The sequence below is a fragment of the Pelodiscus sinensis genome, chromosome 17 (genome assembly GCF_052426305.1).
Source record: "Pelodiscus sinensis isolate ZL-2025 chromosome 17, ASM5242630v1, whole genome shotgun sequence".
NCBI lineage: Eukaryota > Metazoa > Chordata > Testudines > Trionychidae > Pelodiscus > Pelodiscus sinensis.
The window spans coordinates 17,200,712-17,225,731 of NC_143068.1; the positions used below are offsets into that span (position 1 = coordinate 17,200,712).

Consider the following 25,020-nt stretch of genomic DNA (forward strand, 5'->3'; position numbering starts at 1 on the left):
ATAAACCACAACAGGTATTTCTTGGTGGTGGTGTAGACATCGATGAATCACAAGGGCCATTTCACTGACAACAGCATGGGTTGGTCAGGAAAGAACATGACACATGCAACTTTAGGAACTCCCATCTCTTCAGAAAGCTGTAAGATGCAATTTCTTCCCAGGCTTGAAAATTACCATCTGTAACTGAATGTCCAGGGAGGTTAAAATGTTCTCCCACTTATTTTTGTATGTTACCATTCTTGATGTCTGATTTGTGTCCATTTATTCTGTTGTGTAGAGACAGTCTGTTTTGTACAATATACATAGCAGAGGGGTGTTGCTGGTGAATGATGGCATAGATCACAACAGTAGATGTGCAGGTAAATGGACTCCTGAAATGCTGAAATGCCGATAGTTATCCTTGGAGACCCAGCCTACCTCTTGCTTCTGTGGCTCATGAAGCTGTACACAGGCAATTTGGACAGCAGTTAAGGAGCTGAGTAAGGCTGAGCAAGTGCAGAATAGTGATGGAACATGCCTTTGGAGGCTTAAAGGGATGTTTTCAGAGTTTATTGACTAGGTCAGACCTCAGTGAAAGCAATATTCCCATTGTTGTGGCTGTTTGCTGTGTGCTCCATAATATATGTGAAAGTCTGGGGGAAAGGTCTCTGGCAGAGCGAGGGGGTTGAAGTAGATCACCCAGCTGCTAATTATGAACAGCAAGACACCAGGGCAATAAGGAGAGCATGCTGAGGGGCACTGTGAATCAGAGAGGCTCTGAAAATCAGAATGACCAGACAGAGATGTGACAGTTATGTACAGGGCTCGCCGAACCGCGGTGAGCCCCACTCGCCAGCTGTGCTGTCTGGCTATCTGCGCATGCGCAGATCGCTCGAACCCGGCTCTTCCGGGTTGCCTGTAGCGAGTAGATTGTATTATTTGTTGAGCCCTGGTTATGTATGTTGCTCTTAACTAGGTACCCCCTGCAGTAAGTGTAATGGCCTGTAAACTGCCTTGCCTGCCATATGCAGTTGATATAAAGATCCTGATATTCTGAATTAGTGCATTTTTATGTAGCACATGGGGAACAGGGAGAGGACTTCAAGCTATTGAGCTCCTGTTGCCTGGCTGCCTCTCCCAGGTGATCTCGAATGGGAGAGGGGGAAGGAAGTCACTTGTTAGCAAGTTCCTTGGTCGAACTAGGCTTAATCCTCGTAAAATGAGGTTTTCCTAGTTTGAACTAAGCGCTCCACTAGTTCGATTCAAATTCGAACTAGCGGGGAGCTAGTGTAGCGGCTATGAATGTTAGTTCGAACTAACGTCCGTTAGTTCGAACTAACATTGTAGTGTAGACATACCCCAAGACACTTCACGCCAACGTCAACACCACTAGGAAAATGACCTTCCAGACAAACGGGACAGGCAACAGGAGCTCAATAGCTTGAAGCTAGGAGACGACCAGATTAAGGTCCCAATGTGGAACAAGGGTCGTACTGTTGAGTAAAACCTCCGCCCAAGCCAGTATAATGTGAATGAATGACATGTAACTTTTTGTATTAAAAGTCATGTCCATTTCAGCCATTGAAAGTCATGGCTCTCTGCTACTGTATACCATATAACTCTCAGTTGTTCTAAGTTATGTCAATTTCTATTGTAAGCCATGTAGCTTTCATATGTTTCAAGTTCTGCAACTTCCTGCAAGCTTTGTAACTTCCAGATATTGTTTGTGCAATCTTTAAGCTCTGGAACATTCTATCCTGAGACAAAGGAGTGTGTACATGTGTGTAAGCGGTGTGAACTGGGTGATATCAGCACCTTTGGGGAGAGGAGCCATGGGCTAGATGGAGTCTGATGTAATCTCTGCTTGCACGTGAGAACGACAAGAAACAGAGGTGCAGCGAAGATGAGAAGGAATTAATATGCATGAGGAAAATGAAGTCTGGGTAGGCCTCTTGGTGACAGACACAGAAAAAGAACTCAGTGTGCATGACAGGGGCCTCCCAGCTCAATAAGAGAAGCGAGCACACAGACCACGGATCATGTGATTAGCTTTTGCCCAGATTGGTAACTGCAAGCAGACACACTAGACCCACTATGCTTGGCTTCTTCTGCACTCTCTGTGCAACCTGTCGTGTGTCTAAGTGAATGAGTGTCTGAATGTGTGTGTACATGTGTCCACTGAATGTGTGTGTACATGTGTCCATTCCCTTTTTGCTCTAGCCAATAGAGGCAAAGAATAAATCAATATTAGTGTAGCCCTGGGTTGGTCTCCAGTGAAATTAGGTAACATTAACCAGGGGCTGAAATCTTGCAAGGTCCCCCTGTCATGTCATGAAAAAACATCCTCTGACCCTGGATCAAGTTGTAGAATACAGAGATGGCTAAAAGGTGCATTTTGACTGAAGAATGTGCTAGACCCTGGCTCTTGAGCTGCAGTAAGTAGTCCAAGATAGACTTCACTGAAGAACACGAGGGGGAGATGTCATACTCCAATGCCCAGCAGGAAAACCTCATCCACTTGGCCAGGTAAATAAGCCTGAGGATTGATTCCTGCTTCCTACGAGGACCAGTAGGATCTCCTCTAAGAAGGTGCACTCCTAACAGGTTCAACCACAGTACCTGGGTAGCTTGATAATCCTTCATGGTGTGAAGGACCTCATTTGTCAAGGATTTTAGCATGGTTCTTATGACTGTTTTTGGTGAATAGTGCTACGTAGTTGGAGACCAGAAATTGAAGGATAGAAGAAGCGTATACTTTTCATTTGAAAAGGGCTAAACGCTTGCTACCTCTGTCTGTAGGGATGGACCTGAAATGTTGCTGCCTGCCATGCTGTTATGCCTGCCACCTCCACTACCAGCGAGTTTGGAGCTGGGTGTGTGAAGAGGAATTCAGACCCCTTGGCATATAGTATTTGCAGTTGGCTCATTTACAGGTAGGTAGGATAAAGGCAGGAATCTGCCAAACTGTTTTTGCTGGCTTCATTTTGGCAAGATTAACAGGGAGAGCTACTGAAGGATGAAGAGGCCTGCAGGATGCCGGTAAGCTTATGTTGGGATTCTGATAGAATAGCTCTAAAGTTGGGGTGGCCAACCTAAACCTGAGAAGGAGCCAGAATTTACCAATGTACACTGCCAAAGAGCAACAGTTCAATGTCACCAGCCCTGATCATCTCCTCACCACCACTCTCAGCACATCCTGCCCACTGGCAGCCCCACCAGTCAGTGCCTCAGTCTCCTTTTCCTTCTGCCCACTGGGATCAGCTCTCTTTCAGTGGGAGACACTGGAGGGGGAGAAGCATGGGTGTGACAGGCTCAGTGAAGAGGGTAGGAAGTGGCAGATCCTAGGCGGAAAGGAGGGAGAGGAACAGTGTCTAGGACAGAGCTGGGATTGAAGAGTGAGCACCCTCCAGCCCAGTGTAAAGTTGGTACCTCTAGCTCCAGCCCTGGATTTGGTACCTATGTAAGGAGTCGTATATTAACTTCTGAAGAGCCGCAGGTTGGCAATCCCTGCTCTAGAGGAGCTATTCTAAGTTCTGCTGCAATTCTCGTCAAAAAATCTTGGAAGTGTGAAAAATCATCTGCAGAGGGCGGAATCTGGAGCATATTTGTCTTGTCTGGTCCTCTGGTATGTCACGACTGGCCCTTGAGTGTTCTCTTCCTGGTGTGCTGGTGAAAATGCACCTTCGTGTCCAACAGTTTTTCTCAAAGGGGGCCACTTTAAAGAAAACCACTAGTCGGCCCATGCCACTTTGTTTACCTAAAGAGTCTGTAGCCACAGAGTATCGACTCCCATTGGCTCCAGTTTGCCATTTCCAGCTACGGAGAGCCACAGAAAAAGGTGTCACCCAGGCCACTAGCGGTTTTCCTACAGCAGGCCCTCAGCCCACTTTGAGAAACATTGGTGTAGAGACACCCGTGGGGAAGATCTAGGTTGGTGCCTAGGAGGTCTGGTATGCCTGACAGAATAAGCATACTCTTGATGCCAATATCTAAATTGTTGTTGAAGATATTGAACAGAACCGGTCCCAGAACAGACCCCTGCGGAACCCCACGTGTTATGTCCTTTCAGCATGACTGAGAACCGTTAATAAGTACTCTCTGAGAATGGTTATCTAGCCAATTATGCACCCACCTTATAGTAGCCCCATCTAGGTTGTGTTTCCCTAGTTTATTGATAAGAAGGTCATGCGAGACTATATCAAATGCCTTACTAAAGTCTAGGTATACCACGTCCATCGCTTCTCCCTTATCCACAAGACTTGTTATCCTAACAAAGAAAGCTATCAGATTGGTTTGACATGATTTGTTCTTTACAAATTCATGCTGGCTGTTTCCCATCAATCATCTTATCTTCCAGATGTTTGCAGATGAATTCTTTAATAATCTGTTCCATTATCTTCCCTGGCACAGAAGTTAAACTGACCGGTCAGTAGTTTCCTGGGTTGTTCTTATTTCCCTTTTTATAGATGGGCACTATATGTGCCCTCTTCCAGTCTTCTGGAAAATGTTAGTTTTTAATGTGCTACCGGACTCCTTGTTTTCACTGACAGACAATCAGCTTTCCTGTTAAAGGCGTTGTCTGAGAACAGTAGAGGGCATGACTTCATGTAATCTAACTATGAATCAATTTATGAAACTACCTGCTTACAGCGATACTGAACATGCTCAACTGCTGCCTTTTCCTCTCTTTCCTCATTAAAACATCTTAGAGAGAAGATATTCATAAATCAGAGGAAAAAATGAAGGAAATTCCCAGGGGTAAAAAAGCAGCCAATCAATTCTATACATGTGATTCAAGCTGCAACTGCTGAAAGGTAGGACATTGAATATAAGCAGAAAACAGGCCTGAAATGAGCAACATTATGGTTCAGTTGCTCACAATGTATGTTGCTTTTGTGTGAGTGCTCTCTTTATTTACAAAACATATCTAAATTGCTTTAGTCAAAATATATATTTGTGAAGTTACCTGATTTAAGATGGTTACAATAAACATTTATTTAAATGTGGGAGCAATAAACATCCCAAAACCTTCAGAGTCCAACTTTATAGATATATCAATATAAGCACACACTTTACAAAAATGGTAATTTCAGATTCTGAATAGGGATGTGAATGGTTACCCAGGAAGCATCACCCTAATCACCTTAGTTAACCAGTACCTAGGAGAAGATTGGCCGCTGCAGGCGAGGGCTGCTCCAGCCCTGGGGGTCGAGAGCCACCTCCCCTGCTCAGCGGGATCGGGAACAGGAGCTTGGGGCTGGGGCTGGAGATGGTACTGGCATCCCAGTGCGTGGAGGAGGGGATAGCAGTGGGATCCCATTTCATTGGTTAACCAGTTAAATCTAAGGTTAACTGATTAATCTGGATTTTATATCCCTAACAGACCAAAAGCTAGATTAGGTTGTTTATGGTCTCCCTAAATGTATATACATTTAATTATTGAAAACATAAAAAGGGCCAGAATTCTCTTCCAGACAGTCTACAGCAGACCTTAAAATATACATCTCCATACCACTACCTGTTCCCACACACCGGCCACCCACTAAAAACAGAGCAAGAATTCAGAAAGGAGGACTGACCAGTGTCTTATTAGACCAGGATCAAACCATAGTTCATGTGTCAGCTAATCACAAGCTCTTTCAGGCTACAGCTACACTGCTGGTTTTTTGCGGAAGAGGATATGCAAATGGCGATCGCATTTGCATATCTTCTTCCGATTCTTTTTGTGGAAGAGGTTTTTCTGATAAAAAGCCCCATGTAGATGGGGCCATTTGTCGGAAAAAAATCCTCTTTCACAAGATCCTGTAAACCTCAATTTTTGAGGAATAAGAGATCTTGTGAAAGAGGGTTTTTTCCGACAAATGGCCCCATCTACATGGGGCTTTTTATCAGAAAAAACTCTTCCGCAAAAAGAATTGGAAGAAGATATGCAAATGTGAACGCCATTTGTATATCCTCTTCCACAACAAAACGGCAGTGTAGCCGTAGCCTCATTAACATTGTGATTCAGAAGATGATGAATAACTACTAGTTAAAAAACCTTTTGCGAGGCCTTTATGTAAAGAAACCATTTCAAAAGACCGGTTAATTAGAAAGTAATTCAAGTACTGAAAAATTCGTTTTCCTCAGTGTGTGGGGAAGGAGAATAAGGGCAGGATGGTGGTGAAAGAAAAAGGTTAACAAAGGAAGAGGAGAAAAGACACTTTAAGCTATGAATTTGTAGAATTCAGATTTTCTAGTTCTTAAAAGTTGCTAGCAGCCTCTAACTGTGAACTAAGGCTGTAACTCTGCAGAAGACAGCTTTGGTCACTTGCTGCTGCTAAGCTTTCCAAAGCATCTACAAAGTAAAACTAACAAGAATCTTGTAAGTTTTGCAGTTGCTCTTCATAATCCTAAAGCAGTGGTTCCCAACCTTTTTTATACCACAAACCGGCAAACCCATTCACAAACTTTTGGCGGACTGGAAATATTTTATTTGCATATTCACATAGTCATATACAAATAACGAATGTGCAAATATGTGACTAAAATGTTGCCTGTCCCCCAACCCACTCACCCACTGACCCTGTCTGGTCACTGCACATCTCTCTACCTCCAACCCCAGAACCTTCTCACCCCATCCAGCCAACCCTGGTACTCCATGTTTAAACCTGTCAAACCCATCATCTGATATCCCCTATATCTCACTAACCCCATTACCTCACAAGTCTGTTTTGCCAAGCCTGTGACCCTAGTGTCCTGCTTCCTAACACCCCCTGCTGCCAACTTCCATTTGTCAACCACCTCTGTCTTGCCTGGAGCCTGTCCTGCATTCACTGTCACTACCATCCTTGGCACGCTGTGTTCCAGTGATCCCCGACTTAAACTGACAACCTCCCATCTCCCTGGATCCTGTCCCACCACTCCCAGTGCTCCCTGATCTTGCCCCGCTACTCCAGAGCCCCTTGCTCCACAAACTCCATAACTGCCTGTGGTGCTGAGCCCTGATCCTGCCCCACTGACCCTGCAACTGCCTGTTCCACAAGCTCTGAGGCCCCTGTCCCTGCTCAGACACCCTCAGATCTGCTGCACCCTGAGACAGAAGCACGAGCTGAGCCACACCTAGCTCCATAACCAATGACCCACTGCGACCCACCCCCTCTTGCCCTTTGACCTTTAACCCATCTCCTCAGCCCCAGCCCTCTCTCTTTAACCCTGACCTAGCCCCTTGTCCCCAGTGCCTAACACCCTTTGACCCTCACCCCACACCGTGCCCTTTGACCTTTTAACCTGACCCCCACAGCCCATGCCAACACCCTCTTGCCCTGTGACTCCACCACACTCTCACCCAACACCCTTTTGCCCCCCCTCCCACCGCCGCACCACCCAAAGCAATGCTGCTCCCTCTATGAAGCATGTCTTTTATTGCTGCATGGGCAGGGGGAGCAGCCATTGGTGGCGCAAGCGCTCTCTCCTCCATTGTGTCCCCTCCCTCTCCAAGCATGTCTTGCACCCCCATAGGTGGGGGAGGGGAGCATGGAGTCCTGGCCAAGCTGCCATCTTATCTAGGTGGGAGGGAGGTTGAAGGAAGTGCCTGCTGCTCCACCTCCTCCTGCCACTACCTCGGCCCTAGCACCACCGCTCAGCAAAATCAGCCACCACGGCTAAAGCCGGCTTCAGTTCCAGCAGCCGCAGCAGCCAACAGCCAGAGGTTTGCAGCCTGGCACTGGTCCATGACCCAGTGGCTGGGAACTGCTGATCTAAAGAGTTTGTCTACACAGCCTTTTGGTGAAAGCCTCACAGCGTGGGTTGACAAACTCAGCCTAGCCAGGCTCTTGCAAATGTTCTAAAAATAGCACTTTAAAGCTGGGTCTTGGGTTGGGCTCTGAAGCCTAGGGAGGCAGGTGGGGTTTTAGGCCTGAGGTCCAATCTAACGTGCAACTTTAAAGCACTGTCTACACAGCCATTTTTAAAGCTCTTAGCATGATCTACCTAGTCTAGGAGGTTTACTTGCAATTGCTCCAAACTGCTGTACAGAGATATACAAATAGGCTTGTTAAATGTAGGATCTGTTGTAGAGGCAGGAAGTGGAGATACACAAGTGGAAAAGAAACAGCTGAAACACTTCATTCCTTCTTCCAACTTTTGCAGGAGTCAAAAGGAAGGTAGGCAGAGTAGTCAATCCTTGCACACAGAATCACATGCTGTATTTTGTCTGAAGAGGGAGGAAGAAACTAGGGGGAGGCGTGAGAAAAGAGGAATTAAAGGATGATCAGAGGTTTCAAATTTGTCAGAGGCTGATGCAAAAGGTCCTCAAGAAGAGTCTGCCTATAACACCCCTGTAAGAATAACAGCATCTTCCTCTTCCTGGCAACTGGGAAGAGAAATAGGGTGTCTTCTTGGTGGGTCCCCATTTCCTCCTTTTTTTTACTGGCCCCTTTGGCTCATAGGCCTGGTAAATTGTTCAAGTCCTGCAGTAACCCTATGTCATCCAGGAGTAGATACTTCCTTTCCCATCAAGCCCCCAGATGGCTGAAGTAACCTCCAAATGAATTGTAAATACAAGCTCTTTGCTGAAATAAGAAAATATACTTGAACATAGTTGCTGAAAAAATTGTAGGGAGAAATGCTTTCTTTGGAATGGTCTACCTCACTTTAAACCTAGGAGTAACCAGATCACCCAACAGCAACAACCAGTATAACACTCCTTCCAAGAATTCTGTGCTGAGCCAGCCAGCCTGAATGTCATCCTTATTGTGAGAAAAATAACCTGTGTATAAACCTTGCTAGGGAGGTTCCTCAGCCCTGCACAGGGCGCACAGCCTTCAATTCTAGGTCAACGTAAAACAGGACCAGAAGCCATGGGAAGACTGACTGCCAGACTGTCTCAAGTAGTCTGGCATCTGTCACTTATATCATGTCCAGGACTAAATATATGACAAAAAAGTCTTAACACATAATTCTTTCAAACTGATCATCAGAAAGATTATGTGGTAAAATGATTGAATTCGATGGGTGGGGAGTGGAGACAAGAAAACCAGTAAAAACTCATGACAGAAACATACCATAGTTTAGGACACTGTCTAAATCCTGCAGTTCATTTCCATAGGATCCTTGTATGGAGCCCCATGCACATGAATTACAGATAAAACAAACTTTATTTTAGTTATGAAAGAAAAGGTCATCCAGCACATACAATATTCACTGAAGAGATGTGATAATTAACACATCTAGAATAGCACTATTGGTTATTAAGGACCCTATGCAGCAACTGTACACAGGGCTTCCTTTGAAGTCAGTACCTTTCATTTTTGGAGTGCCTGCAGCAATTTCTAGTCATCTCTATACTTACTTCTGATCAACAGACTACTAGTTCAAAGTGACAAAAGTGCAGCTGCATGCTGACTCTTACTATTTTTAGACTGCAAATACACAAAATTCATAAAGTATTTTTTCTGTCTCTCTCAAGGCAGTTCTCATAACCAAAAGTCCTCAGTCCCTACCAGGCATATATGCCATCTTTTTACTTATTTAAAAAGTGTTACGTTTTATAAAAGCAGAAGGAAAATATTTAGAATAGGAGAAAGCAAAGAAAGGCAAGTGTTTCATCGAGGATTTTGGTTTTGTTTGTAAATGTCAAGCTGCTACGCATGTCCAAACACACCCCTCTTTTATACTCAGTTATCTGCTTGAATTGGAAAGTTTCAGCAGGCAAAGAGTTAACAAAAGCACAGAGGTTTTTCCACATTGGTGATAGCAACCCGGAGGTTAAAGCCATAGCAATACTATTTACTATCAGCTACAATGTAGTTTCTGCAGATCTCAAATCTCATTTTACTTCCTTAAAAGGCTGCATTGAGCAATGACAAACAAATTCAAGGAAGCTCAAGCGAGTCTCTTTCATTATTATACTAGAGGACATTGCTGTTTCTGAACATTAAGGAGCTACTGCAGAACAAATATATTTAAGCAGTTAAGTGAAGCTACATAAACCACTAAATGAAAACATTTCATGTTAATATTTAACTGATTTCACATGACATTTCCACATAAGGAACAAAATGAAGGATTTAGCTTGAATTTTCCCTGAAGGACAATGGATTACACATGGGATTTATTGAATTCTGCTGCAAATGTCTGGCTTCTCTTGTACAAGGTGAGTTTACATAAGCTGGGTGTTTAGATTTATTTGTTACAGCTCTTAAAAATCTTTGAGAACAATAATGAATGCTTTAATTTTGACCAAAGCACAACTCAGTTTTAAGAGTGTTTTTCAATATATTATTTTTGTCTGAAAAAATACAGTTCCTGTTATGAATGTTTATGAGGAAAGGTCATCATATGTAAAAATCAGAGCTTTAAAATCTTAATAAAATTCAACATCTTGTAACTGCAATTTAACATTTCTAGCAAATAACTCATTTTCTTACAACTATGTAACCCAATATTTTACAGCTTTTATAGTAATATTGCATTAAATTGCAGTGCTCAAAAAATTTGTGCAGTAAGAAAATGAAGAAAACCATTAAAATATTAGACTTCATAAACCTGTTTGATATTCTACTCAGTACTGATCCAATATTTCATCTTTTAGAGTTAAAAGGATTTTAACTTAAAAGAAAGGGTTTTTTGGGGAGCAGAATCTAGAAAAAATTTCATTTACCTCACTGATTGTAGGATAAGACCCATACTGGAAAATGTTTCTAAACAATTTATTTTACATACAGTTGTAAGAAGAAAGAATACAAGTGAAATGACATTCACTGCTATTACGTTCTTTCCATCTGTAGGGCATGTACTTTATAACATTTATTAGAACTTTAATCGCTCATTTCCCTATAAAACTACCACCATCTGTTGTATAACTTTCTCTTTGATCAGATAATAACCCAAGAACATATTAACAAAATATTGGAAAGGAAGCATAAGTACTTTTTAATGCCTTATTTTCTTTATAAAATATTTTCTCTTCTAATGACATTTGATTAACTGAATTATTAATATATACAAACTAAAGTTTAACGAAATTTTTACTTTAAATACATGAGTGCATATACAGTAGTTGATTTAAAGATACAGTGATATGGCACAGAATCTGAGTGAAGGGAGAGATGCTTATAAGCAAGATTGTTTTAATTGATCTGAATAAGTAATGAAATAACCAGAAGCTATGTACTGGGATTTTGATTAACTGAAACTGACTAGCACGTGGACATATGTCTGCAAGTAACGTTTTGCGATAGCTAAAAAGCAATGTGAATTTTTTTTCAAATTAAGACGCTTGAATTGTATCTTAGTCCAAAAGTTCCTCTTCCCCAATCCCATCCACACTACCCAGAAAAGTTACAATAAACAAACCTTGAAATTTTAACATATTAACCAACTTAGTACCTGAATTCAGCATCTAAAAAGTATCAGAGGTGTCAGCACCTGAAATACCCGTCTGAAAATACTGGCCAGAATATAATATGATACTCTGAATATCGGGTATGCAACCATGATAACTCTCTGCTTATGATGAATACTTGTAGATATTTTTTTCCTAGTACATGCAAATTCAAATCAAGTTCATCCAGATACAGAGGAAATGAGCAAAGGACCTCTGCATGAACTGCCAGAGGTAGAAATGGGTGGATCTACTTTGCAGGAGGTTCTCCAAAACGGCTCAGTATACTGCCTAGATATAATGGCTACAGGATATTCATATGCCCAGTGACCCAAATGTCCCACTGAGGGGCACTGAAAGAGCTACAACTTTTTTTCCAACTCCCATGCTGATGTGGTGACTCTAGAGGGCCTTTAGCCCTTTGGGCTCAAAAATAGGTGATGAGGAACTCTGTATTTTTCACACAAAGCCTACTATTCAAGTTTTCTTAAGAAAGGAGAAATTTCAACTTAATCATAAGACTTCATGCCAGTAAGTATAAGCATATTGAAAAAGTTTGCAGTACCTTTACAAAAAAGTAAATAACTGGCGCAAAAAAATGAGATTACAGTGAAGATAAACCACTGTCATCACTATAATTTAAAACTAAATACAGTCACATTCTCTAAGAGGACACTGTCAAGCTAAATACATCTACATATATTGTTAGCAGAGATTTGTGATATTTATTTTATTTAACTGATGGAAATCCTATATTCTTGTTACGGGTCTCTAGTCTTCCTACTCTCAATTCATTTGCTATAACTATTTGTTGCATTTTATTTCTTTTAGGCTGTAAACTCTGTGGATTAGGATTTTTTTCTTCTGTACAGCACCTAGCACACCGGGTTCCTATCTGAATCCAATTAGTGCTACCATAAACGAGATTACTAGAATTTCCTTGAGAAAATGTAAAATGTGGATTTTTAATCATTTATGTTTACTTTTTACATTTAAATTTAAAATATTAACCATATTCCTACAATGTCTAATAAATACTTCTATACTGGGGAAGGAATCTTCTCTTTTTACATGTTTATGAGATGTATATATCTAGGATACTATGCAAAAAAATTTTTTTTAATAATATTTAGCTACTACAGTGCTAAACATTATAGGAAAAACCCAAGACAGATCCTAATAATCCCATAGAAAACTCCCTGGAAGATTCTACTTAATGTCTTCACTGTTTTAAAGTTGGTTTAAATCTAATAAACAGACTATAGTTTGATTCCTCAGTAACTTCCCAATTTTGAAATCTATTAAATAATATTTCAAGAAAAAAATCTTCCTCCTCCAGAGATGCTGCATTTCCTAAGCAGATTCTAAAATTATGCGCTACTGGATTTTCCAAACCTTTTAATAACTTTGCATTTCCTGTCCTTCAATGCAATTCTTATGCCGATGCCCAGCGCAGTGAATGTCCCATGTGACACATGTCCTAAAGATCCTGCCATTCACTAATTCAGAAAGACACTTCTGTTTCCTTTTCATCATTCACTCATTATAAAGCAGCTTTTTTTTGGGCTCTAATACAAAACCAGTGTCACCCTACTGTCACAAAACCCCTGCTCCATAATCCTTGCTACTGGGTTCATAATGACCATTATGTTAACTTATTCTTGGATCTGTTCATCAGTCGGCAGCAGGCTACACTTCTGGGGCCTGTCACATTTCATATCTGCTGTGAAAACGTTTGCATCTACCCTTCAAAAACATTCTTCTCCTCTTGCTTTCTCTACTACATCAAAAGGCTGATGCTGATGTGAGTGCTAAATTGTTCAGCTTCAAGAGATTAATAGGCTCACTTAAAATCAAGCTTGCATATATGTTTACGTAGTAAACATATCCCTTATGAGCTGCTAAGAAAAAATATTCTTCTGGGACTTGATTTCCTAATGTTGTTCTGAGGCCTGCGTGTTCAGTGCATACTGAAGAGCACTGCCGACTGATGCACAGTTAGGGCACAGAAGCAAAATGGATGAATCTTCCATCTAGTGTTCCAGAAAAATGAATTAATCTGCTGAAGGGGAAAAGTAAGACATTCTTGAACTTTGAAATCCTGTGCTCTCTAGTAAGGACAAGATGATAAATACATTATATGCCAAAAGTAGTAAGATTTAAAGATTATATATTATAGAAGATCTCCAATTTTCAACTTGGATTTTACTTGAGTTATGTTATCCTCTATTTGTAATGCTTTGGAAGATTAAAAACAAAATTACTGTGTTTGATCTTCTATTTGAAAGAAACTAGAAACTTTTTAACAAAAACATGAAATCTTGAGATTGTAAGAAATAACTATGGAAAGATCTAAATTAATTAAATACATCGATTTTCTGTTCTTGATCATGAGACACTGAGAAATTCTGATATCAAGTGGTGTTGACAGATGCAAAATGTTATGTTTACATGTGAAATATCAATATTTTGTTACAAGTGGTTAACTTAAATAAAGATTAAAGGTATTACATAAAGCAAAACAAAACATGAACTGTCTTTACAATTGCAAGTAAAATGGTTAGAAGTCCTAAAATAATATTTGTCATATTGTCAATTTCATTGAAAGTCTTTTCTTTCCTAGGAAGATATATATATCCTACACCAAATACTTCAGGATTGCATCTAATGGCTTTGGGAAATTGGACTACTATAATGTTCATGTTTAAGATCTGAGGTATCTGTAAAATATATTCTTTCACATAGAAAACATGAAATTCTAAACAATTTTGCTAAAACAAATCTGAAATAACTGATCTAGACACTTTAGAAAGTAAGTTACAGCTATTATCTTTTAAAGATAGGTTTAAGTAAGCTAAAAACAAAAAAATAAATTGTGCTTTCAGGTTTTGTATTCAAAAGCACTAATATAAAGACATTACAGACAAAACAAATAAATCATGTCTCACTTTTTAATTATAACGATGGTAACAAACAACAGGGATACCTTTGTAGATCATATTATGATCTTTGGCTCTTATTTTAATAGTTTTTCCACATTTAAACATTTCTCAGAGAGACAGAGAAAAAGAGAGATGAAGCTGTCAAAACATATCTGCTATGTCCTATCTACTCCTGTCAGAGGAGCATCCATTTAACAACAGCTGTCAAAAGAGATTTGAATATTTAGTAACTCTTGGCTGACATGGGAGAAAAAGCAAAACAAATATATAGTCAATGTATGTAATAACTAGACTCTAAGAATACAATAGCAGATATGTACCGCTTCTTGCTGTCAATCAAAGTGAGCAAAAGGCTGGGTAACAAAGATAAAATGTATTTTAGAATGTGACATTTATTCCTAACTGCCTTCCCATATTGGTGCTTGTGGAATTTAGCACAATTCCTGCATCTACAAATACATTATACCTTCATCATTTTAAAGAAATTTAACACACTATTTTCCCCCTTTTAGATATTTTCAACTATGTTTAATTGAACTATGGTCAGAAGAAAGATTCTAGAGGCAAAAAATGAACCAACTGGATGCAACAAAATCAGGATTTTTATTGTGCATTGGTGTCTGTATTTTCATCTGCACTTTTATCTATTTAAGAAACACACTTTCTAAGGAACCAAGTGAACAAAAATCCTTCCCAGATATAGCAGAATGTGGCTTTTATCCAGATGAGCTTTGTTCTGCACTTTTTGAGGGGAAAAGTGCTGCAAATCAAATTGGACATTTTTGTCAACAGATTAGTCACCAACCTGAAATGTCTGACTGCATAAGGTCTTCATGCAATTGCTCTACAGTCTTGAAAAGTCTGCATTTTATAACAAGACCGTTATCAGAAGAAGAAGGCAACTTCTCCTTGGCATACATCATCACAATTCACAAGGAGCTAGAAATGTTTGTGAAACTACTCAGAGCTATTTATCTGCCTCAGAATGTTTACTGCATACACATAGATGAAAAATCACCACAGGATTATAAAACTGCAGTGCAAACCCTGGTTAACTGCTTTGAAAATGTTTTTATTTCATCAAAAAGAGAAAATGTTGTTTATGCAGGATTTTCAAGATTACAAGCTGATATTAATTGTATGAAGGACTTAGTTAATATTAAAACTCAGTGGAATTATATTATTAATCTGTGTGGCCAGGATTATCCAATCAAAACGAACAAAGAAATTATACAATACATCAAAAGTAAATGGAATGATAAAAATATTACTCCTGGAGTGGTCCAGCCTCCTCATATGAAACACAGGACGCATGTTAGTTACAAAGAATATGTACATTCAGGAACATCCTATGTGTATCCCACCAAGAATATGAAGGATGATCCTCCACATAACTTAACTATATATTTTGGTAGTGCTTACTATGTACTCACTAGAAAGTTTGTTGAATTTACACTGACTGATGTGCGTGCAAAAGATTTGCTTGAATGGTCAAAGGATACATATAGTCCGGATGAGCACTACTGGGTTACACTGAATCGTTTAAGTGGTAAGATGCATGTTATTTATACTATGAATCGCCTACTTGTCCCACTTTATTAGACATTTCAGCCCAGGAAGGTAAAGGTAAAGAAGTTCCCTTTGGAACCTAATAGAAATGTAGCCGTGTCAGTCTGGTCTAGCTGAAACAAAAAACAGGACTATGTAGCACTTTAAAGATTAACAAGATGATTTATTAGGTGATGAGCTTTCGTGGGCCAGACCCACTTCCTCAGATCAAATAGTGGAAGAAAATTGTCATGACCATATATACCAAAGGATACAATAAAAAAAATGAGCACATATGAAAAGGACAAATCAAATTTCAGAACAGAAGGGGGATGGGGGGGGGAGGTAAATGTCTGTGAGCTAATGATATTAGAGGTGATAATTGGGGAAGCTATCTTTGTAATGGGTAAGATAATTAATGTCTTTGTTAAGACCTAGGCGTAAAGTGTCAAATTTAAGCATGAATGACAGTTCAGAGGATTCTCTTTCAAGTCTGGTGTTAAAATGTCTTTGAAGCAGGATGCAGGTAATCAAGTCGTTGAGACAATGCCCTTTCTGGATGAAATGGCAAGAAACTGCTTTTTTTTTGTGGTCCTAATATCTTTTTTGTGGGCATTGATTCTTTGGTGAAGTATCTGAGACGTTTGTCCAATGTACATAGCAGACGGACACTTTCGGCACATGATAGCATAAATTATATTTCTGGATGAGCTGAAATTTGATTTGTCCTTTTCATATGTGTTCATTTTTTATTGTATCCTTTGGTATATATGGTCATGCCAATTTTCTTTCACTATTTGATCTGAGGAAGTGGGCCTGGCCCACGAAAGCTCATCACCTAATAAATCATCTTGTTAGTCTTTAAAGTGCTACATAGCCCTGTTTTTAGTTCCCTTGGAACCTAGGGATGCCACTGAATATCAGCTGCGGAGGTTATTTCCTCCTACTCAGTAGATACACTGCAGTGTCCATATTCCCTGATAGTTTGGGAAACAAAAGATGGAATTCTGAAATATAACAATTCTCATGAATGGCAGTGCAGACCACTAGTTACTGAGCTAGAAAAATGCAGCTTTTAAGCATGCCTCCTATTCCCACATACAGACGACTTGCTCTTAGAGAGCAATAAATTGGGAAAACCTATTAAATATGTCTATTATCTGTTATTTTTAATATCTGTAAAATTAAGAAACAATAAGCAATACTTTTAAGAGGTAGCTTCAAAGAATCAGAATTTCTTATGTTACCCAGAAAAAAACACCTCTTTTCAACTTTCATTTAATTTTTAGATGCTCCAGCTGCCACACCAAATGCAGAGTGGGAAGGAAATATACGAGCTATTAAATGGAAAGATCAAGAAGGAGTTGTACATAATGGCTGCAAAGGTAATGTGATCACTGAAAACAGAGCTAGGCCTTTTCAAAACACACTGTATTTATGAAACACCATTAACAGATAAATTGATGCACCTGCTCCGAAATCCATTACAGAATACTCCTTATGTTTCATAATTATCCATGAAATGTCTCAGTCATGGATAATTTATTTTTAAGTATCAAATAAAAACTGTCATTTTAAATTATGCTCTTGTACCCAGTCCAAATATATTTTGACATCTTACAGACTGCAGACGGTTACAGTACCTATTTACTAAATCACTGTTTTTAGCACTAAGATTTCTGTGTGTCTATCATTGAGCTAATAATAATAATAATAATAATAGAGTTCAACATTTGACATTTCAGTAGCATTAAAGCTAAAAGCAATGTTTTTACAAGCCACAGCTCACTCCCATAATTCCCATCTATTAAATGATCATGTATCTAGTGCACTAACCTGTGTAGCCTCCTGTCCTAAACAGAAGAAAACAGATTTACTTGACTTCCATTGGAAAAATAGGCATGTTGATCAAATGAGTGTGCATGTGCCCACAAGTTAACCCAGGGTCAGCCTACATGCAGTCCAGCAATACAGGCAAAAATGAAGAAACAGAGTGATGTCTAAAGAGTAGTTTGACCCTAGCTAAGTATTCAATCACTTACTTTCATTTAAACCTGTAACTGACATAAACGAAAACCAGAGGAAATATGGGCACAGGATAAAACAAAAAGAATGGATTGTTGTACCCCAGAGACTGGCATGGGACAGCCCACAAGTACACCTCTTTGCCTAAAGTTTATAATCAGTGTGTAGTTCTTGGTTTTTATAACAGTAATAGTCTTTAAATTTACTTCAATAGTGCTTCTTCACATGCAGACATATCTATTTGTCATGTATTTTAGTAGTACCTTAAAGTATTTTAAAAAAATCTAATTCACTATTCCCCATTATGTATACCTTCTGCATTTCAGTCAGCTTGGAACTACTTACAATTTGTCTTTGCAGGTCATTACATCCGAGATATTTGTGTCTATGGACTGGGGGATTTACAGTGGATCATTGAATCACCTCATTTATTTGCCAACAAGTTTGAGCCCAAAACATACCCACTTGTTATGGACTGCCTAGAAAGACGCTACAGGCTTAAAGTACTGCAGCAAGCTGAAGTTGCACTAGAAGCCCACTGGTATTTTCAGGAAAGTAACTATTTTAATATGAAGTTGAATGTTTGAGCCTACTGAACATCTAAAATATTGAGGAGAAATAATGGGAGAAAATTATCAACATGTCTCTCAAAATAACAGACTTCTTTACTTAATATTATTTTAGGGAAGATGGCATCATCAATCCAATGCCTAATCTGTTGTTCACTTACTACCATCTCTGGGAACTTAATAACTACAGGTTGCACCTCTAAAATCCGGGATTCTCTGGTCCAGCAACATCCGTAGTCTGGCATAACCATGGATGTTCCAAGACCAAAGAGTCCCAGCGTACTACAGGGAGGATAGGGGCCTGGAGCTGGTGATGGCTCAGTTGGGCTGCGAGGGTGGAGCCAGAAGCCAGCCCACAGATCAGCTAAGCTGCTGGGGTGGGGGGAGAAGCTGGCCCACGATTCAGCTAAGCTGCTGGGGGAGGTGGCAGGAAGCCGGCAGAGGGATCAGCTGGGTTGGGGAGAGAGTGTGCGGCTACCCCGGGCTGTGGGTGAGTGACAGGAGCCAGCGTGTGGCTCAGCTGGACTGCGGAAGGGCCGGGAGCTGGCCAGGAAGTAGAGAGAGGGACATCAGGGAGGGCCCCTGAAATTACCTCCCCTGGTCCAGAAAAATCCCTCATCCAGGTCCAGTCAAGTCCCAAGAGTGCCAGACCAGAGAGGTCCAACCTGTATAACGTTCCTAGTGGTGTTATGAAACCCTTAGTTATCCGGCAGAGTACAACCACTGTCACTTCACTAGTGCCTGCTTTTGAGAAAGTTCAGAAGAATATGGACAAAAAGATGAGAAATAAAAGTTTTAATAGGGAAAGAAGTGACTCTTTTCTATATCTACAAAAACCATCATACGATTAAATATGAGACCTATCCAAGAAAAGCAGAAAATTCAAGCTACTCCTTAAAGTGATTGATTCAATGAGGAAATCATTGTTCCATGTGCTTCTGAAAAAAGCACCATTTATGTTTCTAAAGAAAATAAGAAGCAGAGACTGAACAAAAGACAGAATATAAAGATTTTCAAGTTGAATTAAAGTGATATCTAACTACATGACGCAGTAACATTTATTTTGAACCAAGGGAGAAGTTTACATTTTGAAGTCTTAAAGGGACAGTATAGGGTGAAAAAAATTGTGTTGGTGGTCAAGTGACACCTAGACTTCTTTCAATTTGTGAAATTAAGTATTTGACCTTATAAAAATGAGAGAGTGCGCATATGCAAGAACTATTTTCTCAGTATATTTCATGTATTTTTTGTGTGCACTGATAGCCTGTGCACTTCCTGGCTCATGCACTAGCTTTGTAACAGCACATAATCACTGCTCTGATAGATGCTTACATGCATGTTTATCAGCAACAGAGCTGCTAGTAGTTGAGTTTGGATAACTCTTTCTGGGATCTCTGAATTGAACTGAGAAATAATGGGAGCATCAACAGGGCAAGAAGATTGAGGTACAACAGACAGGTCCATTCTTCCATTCCACAGGGCATGTGCCTGGGGATACATGCAGGCAGCCCACTTCTTCCCAACACCAATCCACAGCCGTGGAGTTCAGAGAATATCTAGCATCACATGGATGTGCATACTACCCTCCAAATCCATTTGTGGACTAAATAAAGCACTGTTCTGCCTCAGGAAGGTGTTGTCCCCTTCTAGACTAGGGATGTAAAATCACAGCTAATCAATGAACCAGTTAACTGACTAAACAGGGGCAGGCAAGGGGCTTCTCCAGCCCAATTTGGCCGGAGCACTCCCTGTCTAACGCGAACAGTTGGAGTGCAACACCTCCCGTTGTGGTTAGGGGCTCTCCAACCAGATAGGAGGCTGCTCCAGCCAAACAGTTAACAATTCACATCCCTAGTCCGGACTCTATGAACAACCAAGAGACAGAGGTAATGGAGAAAGGATTCCATATTTTTGGGACAAAGACTGGTCTTCACTTCCTTGGACCCCTCAATTAGTTATGGGGAACAGAGCAGTTCTTCTCTCTTTAAGCCTGCCTAGCAGACCTTAACTCAATTCTGCTGCTGAAATGAACGATGGGAGTGTGGGGCAAAAGCAAATTTGGGTGTTGGTTGTTCTCAAATCTGCTCACACTCCCTTGAATAAGAAATCCATATACATAATCTAAGTAGTCCGTGTCCCGCAAAAAAATATGTGCAGTGGAACCTCATTCCCGTGACCCTCAATTCACTGCTATATTTCCTTAAAGTGAATTTTGATGTGATCTAATAAAATACATGCTATTATTTATACACTGCATATCTAGAGACTTCCATCTAGATACTATTTTATTCTATTACTCCAAATGGGTCCTCCTACTTGAAAATTGTAGTGGCATTCAACAAACCTTTGCCAACATCTGCCATTTATTTACATATGATATTTAATGAACTGCCATTCTTTGCCAAGCATTTTTTTATCATCTAATGCCACCACTTTCTGGCTTTCACCCAATCCCAGGCTCCCCATAATATTCTTCTGGGGAGTTTATAGGGACCACCCTTAATTTAACCCATTCTCCAGCACGGTACTAATTTCTTCACATTTAACTTCTGAAACTCTGTTAATGCCACTTCCCATGTGACCCTCCCTCCCCCAACAGCAGAGCTGACAGTTTCCACAAGCCCCTGCACAAGGTGGCTCCACACCCCCACAAGGGGCGGGGCCGAGGGCAGCCAGCTCTCAGCATGGCCCAGAGCGCCAACAGCAGTTTAAAGGGCTCAGGATTCCAGTCACTGCTACTGCAGCTACAACCAGAGCCAGGAGCCCCTATGAATCACCAGGATGGGGGAAAAGTTCTCTCTTTCCTCCTCCCCCTACCAATCAGTGGGCCCGCCCCCACACTGGAGTATACATTAAATACTCCAGATGAGCAAATCCAAGTCACAGCACCGCTATGCTGGTATTCCCCTAAGACCTCTTCCTGGGTTTTCCAAGAAGTCAGTTCAACTCCCGTCTTGTCACTAAACTATCATACAGCAGAGCTGCACTGAGTTAATCAGACTGAGTGTCAGAGGTGGAGATAGGGCAACATCCAAAGTTACAAAGCAAAGCTCTTTTATTTAAATGCACCCATTTGCATTGCATCATACATTTTAGGATTGTTATCGTTACTTTGAAGAACGAATCCTTCCCTATACAGCACGTACTCTGTATGCACGACTTTTTACCTCATTTTATATTCTAGGCTTACCTTATCTTGTAAATGGTTCCCTGGGTGTTACCCCTTAACTTAGCTAGAACAGCCATTCTGTTTTTAGCTTGTTGATCCATATAACTCTCTAATCCTCTAATAAGACCTTATCCATATCAAGTGAGGCCTGTACTTGTGACACAGCAAAGTATTCCCCCTTTCCAGATGCAAAAAGTGAAACAGAGCAATATGTTCAAAGTGATTTCCCATCCAGGTTTTGAGTTTGGAACTGAGCCATACTATAGAACAGTTTCTTGCAGCCCAGTTTATTTGTGAAGAATTTTAACAAACACTGAGGCTATGTCTACACTGCAGGCTTCTTGCGCAAGAACTGTTTTGCGGAAGAGTTCTTTTGTTAAAGTTCTTGCACAAGAGAGAGTCCACATTGCCATGTGCTTTTGTGGAAGAGATGTGCTTTTGCGCAAGGGCATCCAGGGCAGTGTGTACGCTCTCTTGCCAAGAAAGCTCTGATAGTCACTTAAGCCATAGGGCTTACTTGCGCAAGAAACCCCTGTTGCCGATTTACACTGCCTTCTTGTGGAAGCTCTCTTGCACAAGAGGGCTTATTTCTCGTGGGAAGAGGAATAACTCTTGTGCAAGAAGCCCTGTTTTCTGACACTTTACTGTAAATTTATTTGCGCAAGAACATGCACGCAGTGTAGACACTCTGCAAGTTTTTGTGCAAGAACACCTGTTTTTGCACAAAAAGCCTGCAGTGTAGACGTAGCCACTGTGTGTGTTTCCTTACTTATTTAGGAAGTCAAAAAATTCAACCTCAGCCTCCCTAATTATCCGTGGTATAAAACAAATTCAGAATACAACTTAATTATTTAAAAATACATTGCAGCATAAATGTAAAGAGTTTCATGGTTTAGAATCACAGGATAAACTAGCAAAATGCAGGACAATGTAGCACTTTAAAGACTAACAAGATGGTTTATTAGATGATGAGCTTTCGTGGGCCAGACCCACTTCCTCAGATCAAATAGTGGGAGAAAATAGTCACAACCATATATACCAAAGGATACAATTAAAAAAAATGAACACATATGAAAAGGACAAATCACATTTCAGAACAGGAGGGGGATGCGGGGGGGGGGGGGGAGGAAGGAAGGTAAGTGTCTGTGAATTGATGATATTAGAGGTGGGGAGAGTGGGATGTCTGTGAGCTAATGGTATTAGAGGTGATAACTGGGGAAGCTATCTTGGTAATGGGTAAGATAGTTTGAGTGTTTGTTCATTCCTTCTCGGAGAGTGTCGAATTTTAACATGAATGACAGTTCAGAGGATTCCCTTTCAAGTGCAGGCGTAAAAGGTCTCTGTAGCAGAATGCAGGTGGTTAAGTCATTGAGGGTATGTCTACACTACCCCGCTAGTTCGAACTAGGAGGGTAATGTAGGCATACCGCACTTGCAAATGAAGCCCGGGATTTGAATTTCCCGGGCTTCATTTGCATAAGAGGGGAGCCGCCATTTTTAAATCCCCGCTTGTTCGAACCCCGTGTAGCGCGGCTACACGGGGCTCGAACTAGGAAGTTCGGACTAGGATTCCTATTCCGAACTACCGGTACACCTAGTCCGAACTACCTAGTTCGAGCCCCGTGTAGCCGCGCTACACGGGGTTCGAACAAGCGGGGATTTAAAAATGGCGGCTCCCCGCTTATGCAAATGAAGCCCGGGAAATTCAAATCCCGGGCTTCATTTGCAAGTGCGGTATGCCTACATTACCCCGCTAGTTCGAACTAGCGGGGTAGTGTAGACATACCCTGAGAGAGTGTCCTTTCTGGTTAAAATGGCAAGAAACTGTTTTTTCTTTGTGATCTTGTCTGATATCTGTTTTGTGGGCATTAATCCTTTGGCGAAGTGTCTGAGATGTTTGTCCAATATACATAGCAGACGGACACTTTCGGCACATGATAGCATAAATTATATTTCTGGATGCGCAGGAATATGTGTTCTTGATCTTATAGCTCACTTGATTAGGTCCAATAATGGTATCAGCAGAATGAATATGTGGACAAAGCTGGCAATGGGGTTTGTTGCAAGGGAAGGTACCAGGGTTGGTATTAGTGTGGTATTAGGATAAACTAGCAAATGCCTTTTTCCCAAGAAAATTCAATTAGAAAATTTTTCACCTTGTTTAGACTGACTGAAAATAGTGATTGTATTATGCATCAGTCATAACAAAATTAGCTTTGAACCTTCTCCTTAAATACTATTACAAAACTTTAGAGGTATTTATCTGCTTTGCACAGATGTTTTAGAAAATAACTGTAATGATCACAATCATTCTCTTATTAGATTCACAATAAAGGACTCATTGGGTACGGCTACATTGCTGCTTTTTTCAATCCTTTTGTCGGAAGAGGCTTTTCCGACATTTGGCCCAACTAGACTGGGCCAAATGTCGGGGAAAAAACCCTCTTTCGGAAGCCCGAACGAGGAATAAAGGGGCTTCCGAAAGAGCACATTTGCTCTTCCGGAAAAAAAAAAAAAAAACCTAGAAAAGCAAATGCATCCCTGGAGGTGGAAAAGTTTTTCTGGGATGTCTCCAGTATCCCGGAAAAACTCTTGTAGTCTAGCTATACCCACAGTGCTTACCTTGAAAGTTAGCAACCCAATCTCCCATCCTTACTTAGAGTAAAAAATAGTTTTTCCTATAATTAATTAAATTAGTGGATTACTTGTGTAGCAAGGAATCACTTAATATCTGTATAGGTAGTAGAATTTGGCTCTAACTGAATAAAACAGGACGGAATCTTAGTTTACAGCTAAACTAAAAAAAATTAAAAACCCTACTTAAAATAATATTAAGGTACAATTTAGGAATGGGGAAGCTAGATACTTCAGAGTTGAGGTTGATCTTTCCTTAAATGGCTCTTCTATATTTTATGTAATGTTAATACAAATAATACAGTTTACACTAAAAATCATTGCAGGGAGGGCAAGAAGTCACACAATGTCAACACAATGGGGCAATTTAAGAAAAATATCCATCCCTTAAATTCTGAATTAGCTCGATTTTGTTATAGTAAAAGCCTTAACAGCTTTTTAACTGTGATTTTTCAACACCTATTTAAAAAAAAACAAGTCATTAACGTGAATGGGAACTGAGAATATTAACAACACATATTTAGGGAAATTTATTAAAAGCACATTTTCTTTTACCAACAAATTGTTCCAGGTTGTTTTGGTCTCCTGTTAATCTGTACTTACTTTTAAAAACTGTTGAGTCAATAAACTTCAGTCTATCATGTAAATATGATTACATAGAAGAAAACAGTACACTGTATAATATAAGAGATGCACTAATTCTATGGATGAAAGGCATTTGTAGCACTTCAGAAAAAAAAGTTGTTGCTCATACATATGCAGTAGCGGTCATAAATATGCAGAAAAGCAT

General features: G+C 40.3%; 2 protein-coding genes across 2 annotated transcripts in view; one reads left to right on the forward strand and one right to left on the reverse strand.

Moving 5' to 3' along the window:
- The window catches only part of RTF2 (replication termination factor 2), a 71,962-nt gene that overhangs the window by 17,447 nt on the left and 29,495 nt on the right, over positions 1 to 25,020 (reverse strand). The gene's annotated exons all lie outside the window — the stretch shown is intronic.
- Positions 9,712 to 23,020, forward strand: LOC102455649 (putative beta-1,3-galactosyl-O-glycosyl-glycoprotein beta-1,6-N-acetylglucosaminyltransferase 7). Its single transcript, XM_006129395.5, has 5 exons — positions 9,712 to 10,114; positions 13,968 to 14,060; positions 14,799 to 15,835; positions 17,124 to 17,219; positions 18,220 to 23,020. Exons 3-5 carry the CDS (start codon positions 14,857 to 14,859, stop codon positions 18,444 to 18,446), a joined length of 1,302 nt encoding a protein of 433 aa, XP_006129457.1. The 5' UTR covers positions 9,712 to 10,114; positions 13,968 to 14,060; positions 14,799 to 14,856; the 3' UTR covers positions 18,447 to 23,020.

Coding starts and splice junctions, on each gene's coding strand:
- LOC102455649 (XM_006129395.5), top strand. CDS start 14,857: ATGAACCAACTGGATGCAACAAAATCAGGATTTTTATTGTGCATTGGT. Junction 15,836..17,123: donor TACACTGAATCGTTTAAGTG/GTAAGATGCATG, acceptor TTTAATTTTTAG/ATGCTCCAGCTGCCACACCA. Junction 17,220..18,219: donor TGTACATAATGGCTGCAAAG/GTAATGTGATCA, acceptor TTGTCTTTGCAG/GTCATTACATCCGAGATATT.